This window comes from Athene cunicularia (genome assembly GCF_003259725.1).
Source record: "Athene cunicularia isolate RWA chromosome 9 unlocalized genomic scaffold, athCun1 chr9_part1, whole genome shotgun sequence".
Classification (NCBI taxonomy): Eukaryota; Metazoa; Chordata; class Aves; order Strigiformes; family Strigidae; genus Athene; species Athene cunicularia.
The window spans coordinates 12,823,886-12,837,934 of record NW_020799110.1 but is presented as its reverse complement, the minus strand read 5'-3'; the positions used below and the strand labels follow the sequence as shown (position 1 = coordinate 12,837,934).

The 14,049-nt window shown below is 44.1% G+C and overlaps 1 protein-coding gene across 3 annotated transcripts in view; it reads right to left on the bottom strand.

The window, feature by feature from the left end:
* TP63 (tumor protein p63) overlaps positions 1-14,049 on the bottom strand; it is an 85,197-nt gene that overhangs the window by 50,205 nt on the left and 20,943 nt on the right. For all 3 annotated transcript variants that reach the window (XM_026855223.1, XM_026855224.1, XM_026855225.1), the window contains exon 2: positions 1,443-1,697. In XM_026855223.1, the coding sequence (XP_026711024.1) occupies positions 1,443-1,697 (255 nt within the window). The remainder of the gene's footprint in view (positions 1-1,442; positions 1,698-14,049) is intronic.

Below are 14,049 nucleotides of genomic sequence, written 5' to 3'. Positions count from 1 at the left end.
AAGGGGAAGTGAAAATAAATACTGTGTGTAGTGTTAAAGGGAGAAACCTGGACATGAAAACAAGGGTGAACTACACCAGGGCATCACTCCCAATGCAGATAAGGAAAAGTTGCAATTTAAAAATCCTTCACCCTTTCAGGCATAAACAAATTAAGACATTGGTTTTGAGCAGGCCTATCACGTTTTAGCCTCATTTAACACTATTTTCTGATCAAAGTTTTGTTATCAGTTCTGGACAAATTTTACTTGAAAAAGCTTTTAATTTATAAAGGATGTAAACTTGCAGTGATTTATTGCTACGTGTCATCTTTTTCCAGAGTGGAGCATATGGGCTCTGCTGCTTTGCTGGTAGCAGTGGCTGGGAGTTTGTTAGTTGCAATTCTAGCTACAATGTATTTAAATTTGAGATAAAGTAGTTCCTCGGATTAAAAAAAGGAAAAAAAAAAAAAAAAGACTATTTTAAAGCTTTTAGCTTTTGGTTAAAAGTGTATCTTTTTTGCTTTAAAAAGGAAAAAAAAAATAGAGTACCAGCTTTTATTCAGGTAGTATGGGATAGGACATTATTCACTGCACCTATTCCAAGTGCCTGAAGGAGGGGAAGGCAAATATTGAACTTCTTCAGGACAGCAATATTCTCCACTGCAAACATCTCTACTCCAGAGCCCTAAACCACAACAGCATATACAGAGCAGCAGTGCTGTGTCCTGGGCTACAAAGTTTCTAGAGCTTGAACAATCAAGCCAGGTCCACCAAAAATCAAGAGCTGGGCCTCAAGTTTCAAGCTCCATACTTTTTTTTTTTTTTTAAATAAGCAAAGTACTATTCTGACAGCAAGAGCAAAGCATTAAGTAAAAAAAAAAAAAAAAAAAAAAAAAAAAAAAAAAAAAAGCATATCCACAAATAACTCAAACACCGCAGGGCTGACTTGAGCTGGTGATGCTGGGGTTCCCACACCAGCTGCAAGAAGGGGAGGACATGGAGAAAGAGAAAGCCCCAGACTCCATGGCTTGGAGCTGGGAGCACCACCTCCAGCCTGCTGGCACAGCCCCACATGCCAAACATCCCGTGAACCCCTGGATGCTGAAGACAGACAAGGGAACCACTGGAGCCATGCTAATGCCCCCCCCATGTTTTACTCCAGCATACCTGCTAGACCCAAATGGAGTGTCACTGTTTCATCACATGTGGCCTTTAGACAACTGTCTTTTTGCAAGGCATTTTATTCACCTGGGATTTAGTGATATTATTGAGGGTTAAACTCCCACCACACCCTCCCAGAGCAGCCAAGATAAATCTCTCCCTTCTGTGTGACATGCCATGCACTGAAGAGGACACAGGTCACCCTGCTCTTGCACAAGCCTGGATTCATATCATATGAATAATGTCACTGGTGGCATTAGGACTAAAACCAGAGAAGGAGCAAAGCAATGCTGCATCCTTACCGTCCACGTTGCTGACTTTGCTGTGCTGGACTGTTGAAATGATACATCAAAGCTGTGAGGTCCTGGGTAGTCTGTGTTGGAAGGGATGGCTGGGGAGGGCGAGAGGGCATCAAAAGTCGAGCTGGGCTGGGCATAAGGCGAGGGGGCCGTGACACTGTTCTGTGCGTGCTCCGTGTTGTAGGGGCTGGTGGAGGAAGAGCCGTTCTGGATCTGCTGTTCCATGCTGTTCAGGAGCCCCAGGTTCGTGTACTGCGGCTAGAGGCAAAGAGACGCACAGGAGTGTTACAGAAGGAATGTTAGCACAGGCTGGCTAGCCATGGCATGGACTTCACCATGGAGGATGCACAGCATAACCTCAGCACCACCGTACATGTGTCACACCAGGAGAAACGAGATTTGTAAAGGATATACCCCTCTTTACATTGGTGACTGAAACAGAAAGAAGTAAAGCTTCTCAGTCACACAGCGGATGAACAGCTGAGCTGGCAAAAGAGCTTGCACATAACATGGAGGCAATTTGCAGGGCAGCAAGCCATCATAAGGAGACAGGCTCCCTACATCTAGCAACACCTGGACCAGGACCTTTTTGGAGGGACTGCTATAACCTGATAAAAATCACCAAATTCATTACAGTGCAACTGGCTCTAAACTGGGCCACGTAGCCTCTGGCAATCTTGCACTCTACGCAAAGACTGCTTCTCTTCTTGTGGATCCAATCCACCAAATACACAGTGACATTCAGGACTTCTGACTCAATTAGTAACTGCACAGAAGTGACTCACTGGAGAAAAGTTTCATAGCACTTAACAATATATATATATAGTTGCACCATACACTCGATTCCCAGTGACCAGTCACAGACAGTAGTAGAGAGGAATTAAAGGTCTCATCAGGTAGCATGGAAGCTCACAGCATGAAGCTCACATGCTTCTCCATGTGCTTAAGCAGCAACAGTCACACAGTGTGTAGCACTTAAACGACCAGATGTGGTTGTGGCCTAGAAGCAGCCTCCAGGTACAAATGACATACGAAACAACTGAAGACATCAAAAATGAAGGCTAGAGAAGGGAGTACAGAAAGGCAAAGGTTAGATTAGTGAGAGGTTTGCAGAAAAATCACAGGCCTAATGCCCTAAATTCTATGTGTAGCCCTGGTCCCTCACCTCAAAGAGATGAGAGGGTTAAAAAGTTCAGAGAAAGGTGACAAGAATGAGCAAACCGTTTCAATGCCTTCCTGTAATACAACAGTAGTGACTACTTTTCAGCCTGGAAAAAAAGACAACAAGGAGAGAGGTGGAACTCCATATGACAGAAGTGGATAAATTCCTTAACAACGTGGAAAAAAGCAAACAGGAAATTAATTTTCATGCCCTCTTAATAGAGGAGTTGGGGAACAAGACAACATTTTGAGTGGGATTTTGGTTTAAATACAGAGTGGTTCTTCACAAATCCCACAAATAAACATGGATTTTCTACTACAAAACACTGCAGATACTAAAAGCCTACATATGTTTAAAAAGACATCAGACAAGTTATGCTGGAGAAAAATCCATCAAGGCAAGCATATCTGATTTTAACATTCTGAACCACAAACAGTTGGAAGCTGGGAAAGTACTCCAGGGAAAAAGAGTTACACAACTAGTCTGCTCTTTCAATCTCCCAAAGGACCCAGCATTGGCCAGGGAGACAGGGAAGCAGGCAAAGCGGTACACGGGGTTCAGACAACAACATGTAGTCTTATCCTTGTGTGCGTCCGAAGGGCATCGTCTCCGCCCAGCTTAGGGAGAGCAGCATCCAAAAGGTTTGTGGTACCCAACAGCTCTGGGGGTCAGCCAGGAACATGCAGCAATAAATGCACCTGGTTCCACTGTTAGCCGCTGACATGGCAGTAGGGACTCCTTGTCCAAGCACTTCATGTCTCTCACATCCTCTCTCTTCACTCTCACCCAGAGTCATCAAGCTCACATATTTCTCAGTATTTCAGCCAGTTTGCTCCTGACTTCCCTCTTTCCATTAATTGCTCCTTTTCCAGAGACAACTCGGTTATTATCAGACAAGGAGCAAATGTTCCCTGGGCCAGAGCACCAAGTGTAAGACCAGTTAAAAAAAGTTTTCCCAATACTGGGAATCCTACCATCCTACTGAAGCTTTGAGCAGCACGTCGTCACTCCTCCAAGGACCTGAAAGGGAATGGCACAAGCTATCTGCTAAGCTCCTCGGGGTCTTTCGACAAGCCATTTAACACCCAGTTCTCCCAGTCATTTCAGACGTGAAGGGAAACAGGCTGATCCCTTTGTAAGGATGAAAGTGCCCTCCCTACACCCATACACTTTATGCTCTCAGCTGTCCTTCCAGGAGAGGAGTAAGAAGAGAAATTTAAACCACTGATTAGAGTTCTTCCTTAGGTTTCTGTCTGTTTCACTGGTAGAGGCTGGTAGTTTATGGGGATTTAATTAAAAACTCAAGGTGAGAGGGGTGTGCTGGGGTATTCATTAAGGCACATGAGACCTTCCAGAGATGGATCAACTATGAGCTGTGCTGGGAAAGAGGCGGTCTGGTGGGAAACAGTACAGGGGACTTCATTTTGGGAGCTGGGATGGTCTGCAGAGAAAAAGGAGCGCTGGTTCCCTCCCTTGCCCTATCAGCCGACATGCTGTGTCCTTGGGCAAGCCACCTCACCTCCCCCTCCACCCTCAGCCTACTTCAGGCAGCAAGGTCTGCAGGGCAAGGATTGCTCCTCACTATGTAAAAGCACTCTGCTTAATGGGCCTCTGTTTTGTCTGAAGCCTCCAGGCAGCAGAGTAATAAAAGCAATTACATATTGAGTCCTAATCCTGGGTGAACCGGTGAATCTCTGTGTTGCCTCAGGTTAGTCATTTGCCCTCCCTGCCTCAGCTTCCCCATCTATAGCAGCAGGGATGTTCTAGATGCCCAGCACCCCTGTTGGATTGGCAAGCAAGCATCTGTGATCGGACTCAAAGCATGCTAAATAACTGACGCAGGAGAAAGCAATCCAGACTGGTTCTTCTTCTCCAAAAGGAGATCGCAGCTTTGGCAACGCAGATGACAGTTATGTTTCATCTCCTGCAGGCTATTCAGCCAGCCAAGACCTATTTAACGGACTTTTGGTACATGTTTTCCCTTGAGGCTAATTCTGTATGGAAAGAGCCAGAATACTTATGTACTGCACCAGGAACAGTCTTTTCCCTGGTCAGTAATTTTGTATTTAACCAAAAAACCCAAACCTCCTTGCCCTTCTGCCCCAGAATACACTAATAAGACCTGAAGACCTCTCAAAAAGGTGGAAGTGTCACTCAGCTGCTTAATTTCTCATGGAGATTAGCATCAGACACACTCCCTAACCAGCAAATGATGAAAAGACGGCTGTGATGAAAACAGTCTCCTAAACCAGCTCAGACACACAGACAACAAAACAATGGTGTTTCAGCTTTCACTTAAAAACTATTCCCTCTAATCCCAGGCTATTTAAGATGATGGAGAAAGATGGCAAATGGGCAGTCGGCGTTAACAAGACAGCACAGTCTAGAAGCACTGAAGGTGCTGCCTGGAAGTCAATTAAGAAAAAAAAAAAAAAAAAAAAAAAAAAAAAAAAAAAAAAAAAAAAAAAGCGCTCCATTAAAATTTAAAATATCCGTAAGAGAATCAAAGATCCTTTTCATTCCTTTCAGTCCAGGGACCATCTGTCTAAATGTTACCAATGGAGCAGTCATTCCACCACATTTATATACTCACATGCCACAGCCAAATGCCATGTCCCCATTTGCTCTTTAAATAACTATTAATCTCCTTACACTTATCCTCGCGCTGACACAAGCAGCTGCTGGACTCCCATTCTCCCCCTCTGAGTCCCACCAGCCTTTCACCTTCCCTGGCCCCTTGCTCCCCTCCTCAGGCAGGTGCTCCATCCCTGGGGACAAAGCCAGCCGCTGGGTTTACAGACACACACACAAGCACTAAACCTCTTCTCCGAGCTATGCCCCAAGGCAGGCGGAGAGTTGTTTGCGCTCAGGGGGTCAACATCTGAATTGCTTGCAAGGCTTTTGGAGGAATCAGATAAGGCTTTCGGAGGCACACGCCTTCTGACAACACAACAATTAGAGGGGCAGCAGGCCCGGGGAAGGCGCACGCAGGAATTCATCCACAGCCGCAATAAAACCCTTTTGCTCCAGCCTCGGCTTGGGATAGCGAGAACAAAGAGAGCAAAGGGGCTGCGGGCAGGTCTGCAAGGCATCGCCCCCCAGGAGGGGTCTGCAGGCTGTGTGCACACACACAGCCGCCTTTCACCATCTACAGAGAGGAACGCGACAGCATTAATTCAGAAATTAATTCTCGCCAGGTTGGTAGCCCAGAATTTAGAACATGCTCATGTTTTGCTGTGGGGTTGTTTTTAAGCGACTGCAGGATGTAGTCCCACCACCAATTCCTGGCAGAAGGAGAATGCTATTTGGTGGGAATAAGAGAAATGCATGCAAAGCTGAAAGAACAGATTATCTAATTTTCAGTGCCTTTGTTCTCTGTTTCGTTCCCCTCATCAAGTTTCTGAAACTATAAATATCACCGAGGCATTACAAAGACCTTCAGGCGAGTTTAACTGCAAATAATTAGAGCGCTACAATTAGATCTTAGACTAGGTATTTTGGAACATCGTTTCAATAATGTATCTTGAACTATCAGTTTCGCTTCCTACATCCCATCAGCTTCACTTTCAGGTTTTCATGCTAACTCACGCTTCTAGATTAGGACAGCCATGGTTTCACTGGAGAGGCTACTGAACAAAAAAAAAAGCAGACTGAAAACTGCAAAACTGTTTAATCACGGTTCTGCTGCCAGGACAGATCTCCCTCACAAGCAACGTGGACAAGGGAAGGCAGAAAACCTCCTGACCCCAGCGGCTCCGGGGCACTTGCCACAAGAGGGCAATGCAAATGCTCTCACGGCGAAGGGCTGAGCCGATGTGCCGGGCAAGATTCCCCAACCCACCCAGAGTGGGGCCCTTCTCACCCTGCCCTGCAGTAAGAACCCACCTCCGGTTCTTCGGCCACTGCCCGCTTCCAAGCCCATCATGTTAACTGATAAAGTTATGAGATAGGTCAGCAAAGAGACGCCTAGTATGAAGGCACGAGGGAAGCGATGCAAGCGAAGAAAAGTTCTCAAGGGGACTTCCGCACCAAAAATCCCCTAAAATACACAGCTCCAGCTATTAACTACCCAGTTATCAACCTTTCAGAGGAAGTTTTGAGACTTTCTCTGCTCGAGAAAATAAAGGAAAAGTTGCCATCTTCAGGTGTAGAACACCTAGATGCCTCCACTCCTATCGATACCCTTCTCTGGATCTCCAAAAGAACGTTCACCTACATTGTGTGCATGTACCGTCAAAATTTTAATCCTCACTGTTGGATCCATGCAGCTCGAAAGCATTATCCAGCTACTCACAAAGCCTTGCAAAACACCACCACTAGTGTTTATTCTCCAAAGATACGAGATGATGAAACTAATAAACTACAATGGTTGTTAGCAATAAGATTTTGCAAGGTGCTTTGCTAATTCTGTGCTTTGTCCTTAACTGCACCACAACTGATACACCAGGACTAACAGGGGCAGGACTAGTACGAAGCACCTTACAGTGATATTTCAGTGCTGGACCAGGCAAAAATTCAGATTCCTTTTGGAGGACAGCTCTCAAGAGCAATAGGGTAAGTGTTTTTCCAGAGTGTTTGATGCCTATCCAAACCAGATGACAGACACCCCAAATGTGTCAAGAAAAATTTAAATTAATCTAGTTTTTCAAACCATTCTAGCAAAGGATTTTAGTAGGTAGAAATAAAGCACTTGAGCTCAACAGAAGTGCTGCTATCATAATTATTAATCAAGATACTGCTGACTGCAAGACTGTGCAGCTTTGCCAGTTGCTCCGAAGGCAGCTGATACAATACCCCGATGTAGGTGCACTGCTTGTGCCATTACAAAGAAGTGCCAAGAAATAAAGGGCTCCACCCATGCCCCTCAGCTAAGATCAGGGCTGAAGCTGAAAGAGCTATCTAACTCACTCATCGCAATGAAAGGTGTAAAAAAAAAAAAAAAAAAAAAAAGAGAGACTGAAAAACTTCTTTATGCGTCAGACTTTCCACTCAGCTCACATACACCTGGACTGCACGCCTTTCAGGAGGAACCAACTCAGTTTGGACACCGCTCTGGTCCCCTCCGAGCTGTGAGGGGAGGATGTGTGCAGTCGTTCCAACACTAGTTCAGGCCCAGATCCCCATGGAGAGCTGGGGTGCTGGCAGCAGGTCTCACAGCCTCTGCACTCCCCACAGCTCCATTTCTAAAATGGAAACAAATCCCGTAGGTTTATTTTGAAAAGGTTTTTCCCCAGAGCTACTGTGCAGCTAAATACATCAAACACTCAGAAGCCCACAGATAAAATGATAATGTGATAATGTGTATAAACCATATATACTCAATGTGAAGAGCGAGGGAGCAAATAACTTTGGTTGAACCAAAGATATCAACAATTACCAAGATAGGTTCCCAGGCACTAGAGCTCCTAAACTAATTACCATGTGTCATGGCTTTTAGCACTATAACAAATCAGTCTGATTTGAGCAATCTTACTGTTGGGTCACTGCTTTTTCCAGGAAAAGAGGAGAATCTTTCACATCCCAATAGCATTACAGGTTTCTAGTGTGATGGGGAGCACTGGACTAGAAGAGGCCCTGAAGTCAGTAACTCCTGTCCTGGCTACCAGACCTGATGAAGCATAACCAAACATTTAATATCTCCTCAGCTCAATACCACCTGTAAGCAGGAAGCACAAATATTTCTGCATACTATCTGCTGTACTATTTAGAAGAGGATCTACTTGAGATCTACAGGGCTACACATAAACACAGTAATTTTAAGAAACTAAATTAAAGAAAAAAAAAAAAAAAAAAAAAAAAAAGTGCGTCTGTCTCTCCACAATTGTCCTGCACAGGCATTTCACGTTAAGTAGTAAGATAACTAAGCAGGTTGCCTGGACATCTTCCAACACCACATAAACACATAAAACACAACCTAAAGAAAACAAGAGTCCTTCATTTCATCCAGCTGGGGAAGGCAAAAAAAACCCCAAGAAATGAAACAATAACTCCCCCCCCTCCACCATACGTTAAGGTAACCAACTGAAATCATGCCACCATGTTTAAAGTTCAGATATGCAAGCTTAAAAACTGCCTGCTCTGCCTACTTAACACAGCATCCCTTCCAGCAGTTGCCAGTCAGCCCTTTGCCCACGGCCAGCTTGGTAGACAACACACCACATATGCCAAACAGGAGAAATCAGTGCACATCAGTGATATGCAAACACACACCATCACACTTGAAAAAACACTGGGGGGGGGGAGGAGTCTGGGTGATTTTCACTGGGATTAGCTATTCCAGCCTTCATGTCATGCCACATCTACAGCCTTTAGGTTTACACAATCAGCACAATTTTAAGAACCATGTCTAGTAAGACTGCAGCCTACATGTTTCCACTGGGACATAGTTCTGTTGAACTCTAACTTGAACCAGAAGTTCTGCTAAGTCCACATAAGCAGGTTTTTGTAGGCTTCATGAAAAGCAATGTGAGGGCAAGTTTCTGTCCATCCATGAAGGCTGTAAACTTCAGAATCATCTCGTTCCCCCTAGCTTTAATTGTTTTCCTTTTTAGCTAAATTTTGAAGTATGCCCCTTGGTTAATTCATTTAACTCAGCAAGAAGTATTTTTCAGCCAGAAGCAGGGTGCCTTTTAAAACAAGCACAGCCCTAAGCAGGAATGCCTGTAATTCCTGACTTCTACCACCTGCCACAGGTTCACGTAAAAGAGCTTGTCTAATTCGAGGATTATCAGAATGACAGTGCATCCCACTTCAAACAGATATTGAGTCTGGACATTCTACATTGTGTAAGTATTTACAAAGTGTATAAAAATCGCTGACTTCTCCAGAGCTGTATTTTAGGCTTTTCAGGAAAAAAAAAATAAAATATTCTGAATTGGGCATAGAAGACTTCATTTCTGAAAGACAGACCATTTTATGCAGCCTTTCATTAGAGTATCTAGGCTATGCTTAGTTATTTTGAAAATTCAGACAGTTTAAAAAACAGGAAAAAGTCCAAGATCCACCCCCCCTGCACACATAGTCATTTCTTTACTCTTGTGTACAGCAATTTGACATGTAACTGTAAAACATATAAAGAGGGGAGGAAAACAAAATCATACAATATTATCTCTATGAGATGCAAGAAATCACGAGACATCAGAACTCCATGATCTTAAAGCAAATTAATGCCCCAAACACTCAGATTCCTGAAAATTAACACAGAGGCCAAGAGTTTCCGATGTTCGCCTGTTACCAGTTGGACAACACAAAGTCAACAAAGATCTGAAGAGCCATAAGGTACAGACAATTTGGAAAGGCACCCCCTCACACTCCCAAGAGATGTAAATATAACCAAAGACAAAGACCTACATCAGGAAAAACAGAAAAAGTCTGCAAGATTTCAGGCAAGCATTTTTGCCCAATTTCAGTGCTGAAAACAACCATAGGATCACAGCTTGGCCGGTGACCAGAAATCCCATGTGCTGAGTTTGTACAGCAACGTTAAAAAGTTAGATTAAAAATAAATAAATAAATCTTTAAATATAAGAGGAACCAATTAAAATACGAAGTGGGAGACAGGTAGGAGAAGCACAGACTGAAGAACAAAACTCCAGTAGTTGATTAAGGCTGCTTTGTTTCTTGAACTCTTTACTGCATGGTAACTGTCGATGGTTATCAGCCATTTCAGACATGCAGAATTTTATTGTGTTGAGAGGGCAGCATTAGGCTGGACAGGATATCTGCGTGTCATCCACAGTGAAAGGCTGCAGACACTGTAACCACCGAAGTACGGCCATAGGGCACAAGGACAATGAAGAATCAGGGTCAGAATAGCATCAGAAGTTGAAATTAGCTCCCAAATTCATCATAGTGCTCAATAAAATTAGAATACACCAGTTTTCAGGCAGCGCGGTAAAATACTCCAGTTAGGTAACATTTTAGTCAGAACAAGAAATTCAGATCATCTGCAAGTTAAATTAAGTCAAGCAGTTAAACACACACCAAAAAAAAAAAAAAAGAAAAAAGAAAAAAAACAGCCACACGCATACACCCCCCACACCCACTCTTTGAAGCACGGTGCAACTATGGAATATAAGAATTCATAAGAAGAGTTATAGGAGGGCAAAGGGCAAAATAAAACAAGTTAGAGCAAGCGAAGGAAAAGGGCTACACTGCAGCACGAGACTCCCTATAGATCAGAAGGAAGATCTACTGGATTTTCTATTGTTATTTTGCCATTCCATCTATCCAAATCAGGCAAGAAAACAACTGCGTGATGATCTCAAAGGCCTGAGACACCAAACAACAGACTGAGAAGCTTTCAAGATTGAGTGGGGAGTCAAGACGACTGACTACCAAATTCTGATTATGCCCCAACTGCACAGAACAAAAGGAGGCAGGGCTTCGCCTTCCAACACTTTATTTTGTATATTAAAGCAGCTCCTAACCTGCGCCAAGCTGGCGCTGCCCGCAGCCAAGGACCTGTTAGGGTTCAGGACAGCAGCACGCACAAAGCTGGAAGACCACCCAAACCACCCGCCCTCTGCAGTACACGCGAGAGACGCAGCTTCACATCACTGCTGCAACCTACTTCTAAGGGATGAGCAGGAGTTTTATATGGTCTTTTCCAAAGATGCCAGGCTGTGCGTACACCGGACCCAAAAGCTGGTCCTCGCAGGGGGTGTGGGGGGGTGGTGTTTGGTGGGCATGTATACACAGACACAACGTGCATGCAAAGGCAGTGCTTCTCCCACAGTGACTTCGCTCCATCAGCAGTCAAAAATATTTTCCTAATGATTTAAATCACATTACCACATATTCTGCACACCCAGGATTTCCACAGGGCTCTCTGGTATGGGCCCTCCAATGTCTAACAGCACAGCCAAACCCACTTTTCTGCACTTCCCTCCCTGTCCATTACTGCTGACTTCAGCAAACACCAAGACCCACGGTGCCAAGGTCACGTACACAAGGCACAGCTTCAGAGATCGGCATTTGAGGTACTCAGCTGGACCGACCTTTCACCACCCAAACTGAGAAGCTGATGGATTTGTTGTTTGATATGGAACTGCCCACATTAACAGAAAGACAGAAACATTTTTGGCTCAAATAGACCTTCCATAATTTTAGTGGTCGTTTCTTGCAACAAGCAAGTCAGCTAAGCTAACTGCGTGAAGCTTCTAGTCATTTGCCCCCCCAGTTACTCTGACTGCATGTGATTTCAACAGCCAAAGACAGAACGGGGTTCTTCCAGATTTTTTGAGTAACAACATACCTACTAATTTCCATCCAATACCCTGTTAAACTCCCTATCCCGCCAACTCCAACATTCACAGTTTCTTTCAGACACAGCACAGTGGACTGACAAAGGCTCGTATCAACAGGTTTCCCACCTTAATATTTGAGTTGTGGTTTCCTGCTTGCAAAGTATTAGATCACACTTAGCCAGTGTATGTTCTGGATTCCCTTTTAAGAACTTCTTGCACACTTAGCTGCTCCTGAAAGAAGGTGGAGGGAAATTCACTCATCTCTTCAGTTCTAGTCAGTCACCACCAGCGCTCCTGAGGGAGGCAACTCTTACGCTACGCTAAAATGCTGTGAGAAATCGCAGTATAAGCTATTGAGGATCTCAGAGACAGAACTTAAATCTGCAAAATCCAAATTTTGCAGAGCAGTCAGTCCAAATTTTATTATTTTCTTTGAGCAAAAAGTATTTTGTGATGCATGGAGATGTCACGACGTTACCTAAAAACCCGCGCAAAATGATTAAGTCATTTCCCATGCAGCAGAGATCCACTTGCTGACTTGACACTTTTGTTGGCAGCATGCTTAAGTCCCATAAAGCTACAAGTTGAGAGAGAGCATCCACCTATTCCTATTGTTCTGTTCACCAGGTCTCCTGAGGCATTGCGCACCAGCCCTGTGCATCAGATCCCTTACGCAGCTGGACTGCGGCACAGCTGAAAAGCCCAGCAACACACCTCCTCCCCTCTTCCCGTTCCCAGAAGTCGGCAAGATTCTTTGTATTTACTTCCTAGATGTGGATTAAAACTGAAAGATTCATATCTGCGGAGACACAATCCATCCCTTTCATTCCCAGACACTACCCCACCATAAAATATTTCCCCTTCCCTCCCTAAACTGGGCGTTTCCTCCCACTCTCTTGCCCTTGGTAAAAACATTCATCATCTTGCCATCTTGAGGAAGTTGGACTCATCTCAAATTTCACCAGGTCCCCTTGTATACCACTTCCCAAAGTCCTTGGGGGGATGCTTAATCCGGATCCAAACTCTGGAATCAATCCCAAGAGGCTGCTAGGCTCCAATCAATGCATTAATTTTCAAGCATGCTCAGCCTTGCCACTTGGGTCCACTTCCAAACAGAGCAGACAACTGAGCACAAGCCCAGAAATACATCACACCTCGAGCCATCTATTCTAGATACTAACACGCACATCCTGGTTAAAACACTGCTTCTTTAATTGTACCATTAAGACTCCAGGTGAAACAGCAGCAGCAGGGGATTTGCAAAAATACAAGATATCGTTGAGTGTTCTTGGATCACTTCCCAAATCACACCAAACTAGTAAAAATTAAAACACAAAACCACACATCTCCCACGTTTAACGTGTGCTTGTGCATGGAGCTCATACAATGGTTCGTAATTTCAAACAAAATCATCAAGTTGAGATTCAAGCTCCCAAAGAGGGTTCAAGTTTACTTTGCCAATGCCAAGGAACTAAAGCTGTCACGTGTCTTATCTGAGACTACCTGAACAGCCGTTTCTTACAGATTTTGCTCCTTATATTAGAAGTCTTACAGAAGTAAATCCCCAGTAATCTTAAATCTTATCCTGCTCTATTTGCTCCTGATCAAGGTATTGCAAGCAGCTAAACTAAACCTGGGAAGCCTCTCACAGACTCGTCTTTAAGTAGAGAGTTGGGACTCTCCCCCAAAAGCCAGTCTGTTTATGAGAAATAGGTTCACCCCTACATTTCACTGTACTTCCTTCTCAGTAGTTTGCAAACAAATCACAAAACCTGCAAACTCTTTGTCCTAGGCTGTTCTACTAAGGCTTTATCCCATGATGAATCCCTACTGCAAAGCAGTTCTTTAATCCCTCCAACAGTTATCTTCTGCCAACACAGCAAAGCTCTGATGGGAAGCTCCATTTGGGAGACTAAAGACTGGAAGATTTCTCAGAAATCGTTTAATACAATAGCTGAAGAAACCAAAACAAAGCAGGAAGTTTCTGGAAAACAGCAAGTTTATTCACTTGGAGAGACTCAGCCTAACCATGGCTGAGCTCACATACCACTCTAAAGATCATGGCCTTGGTTAGTTGTTAAGGGATTGCAAGGTGAACATAGCACCAAGACAGCAGAGAATCTAGAAAAATGTGTGCAAGTGGAAAAAAGTTGAACCTCAACACTCTTGGAGAGAAATTATTTTCCTCTTAACTCTACTT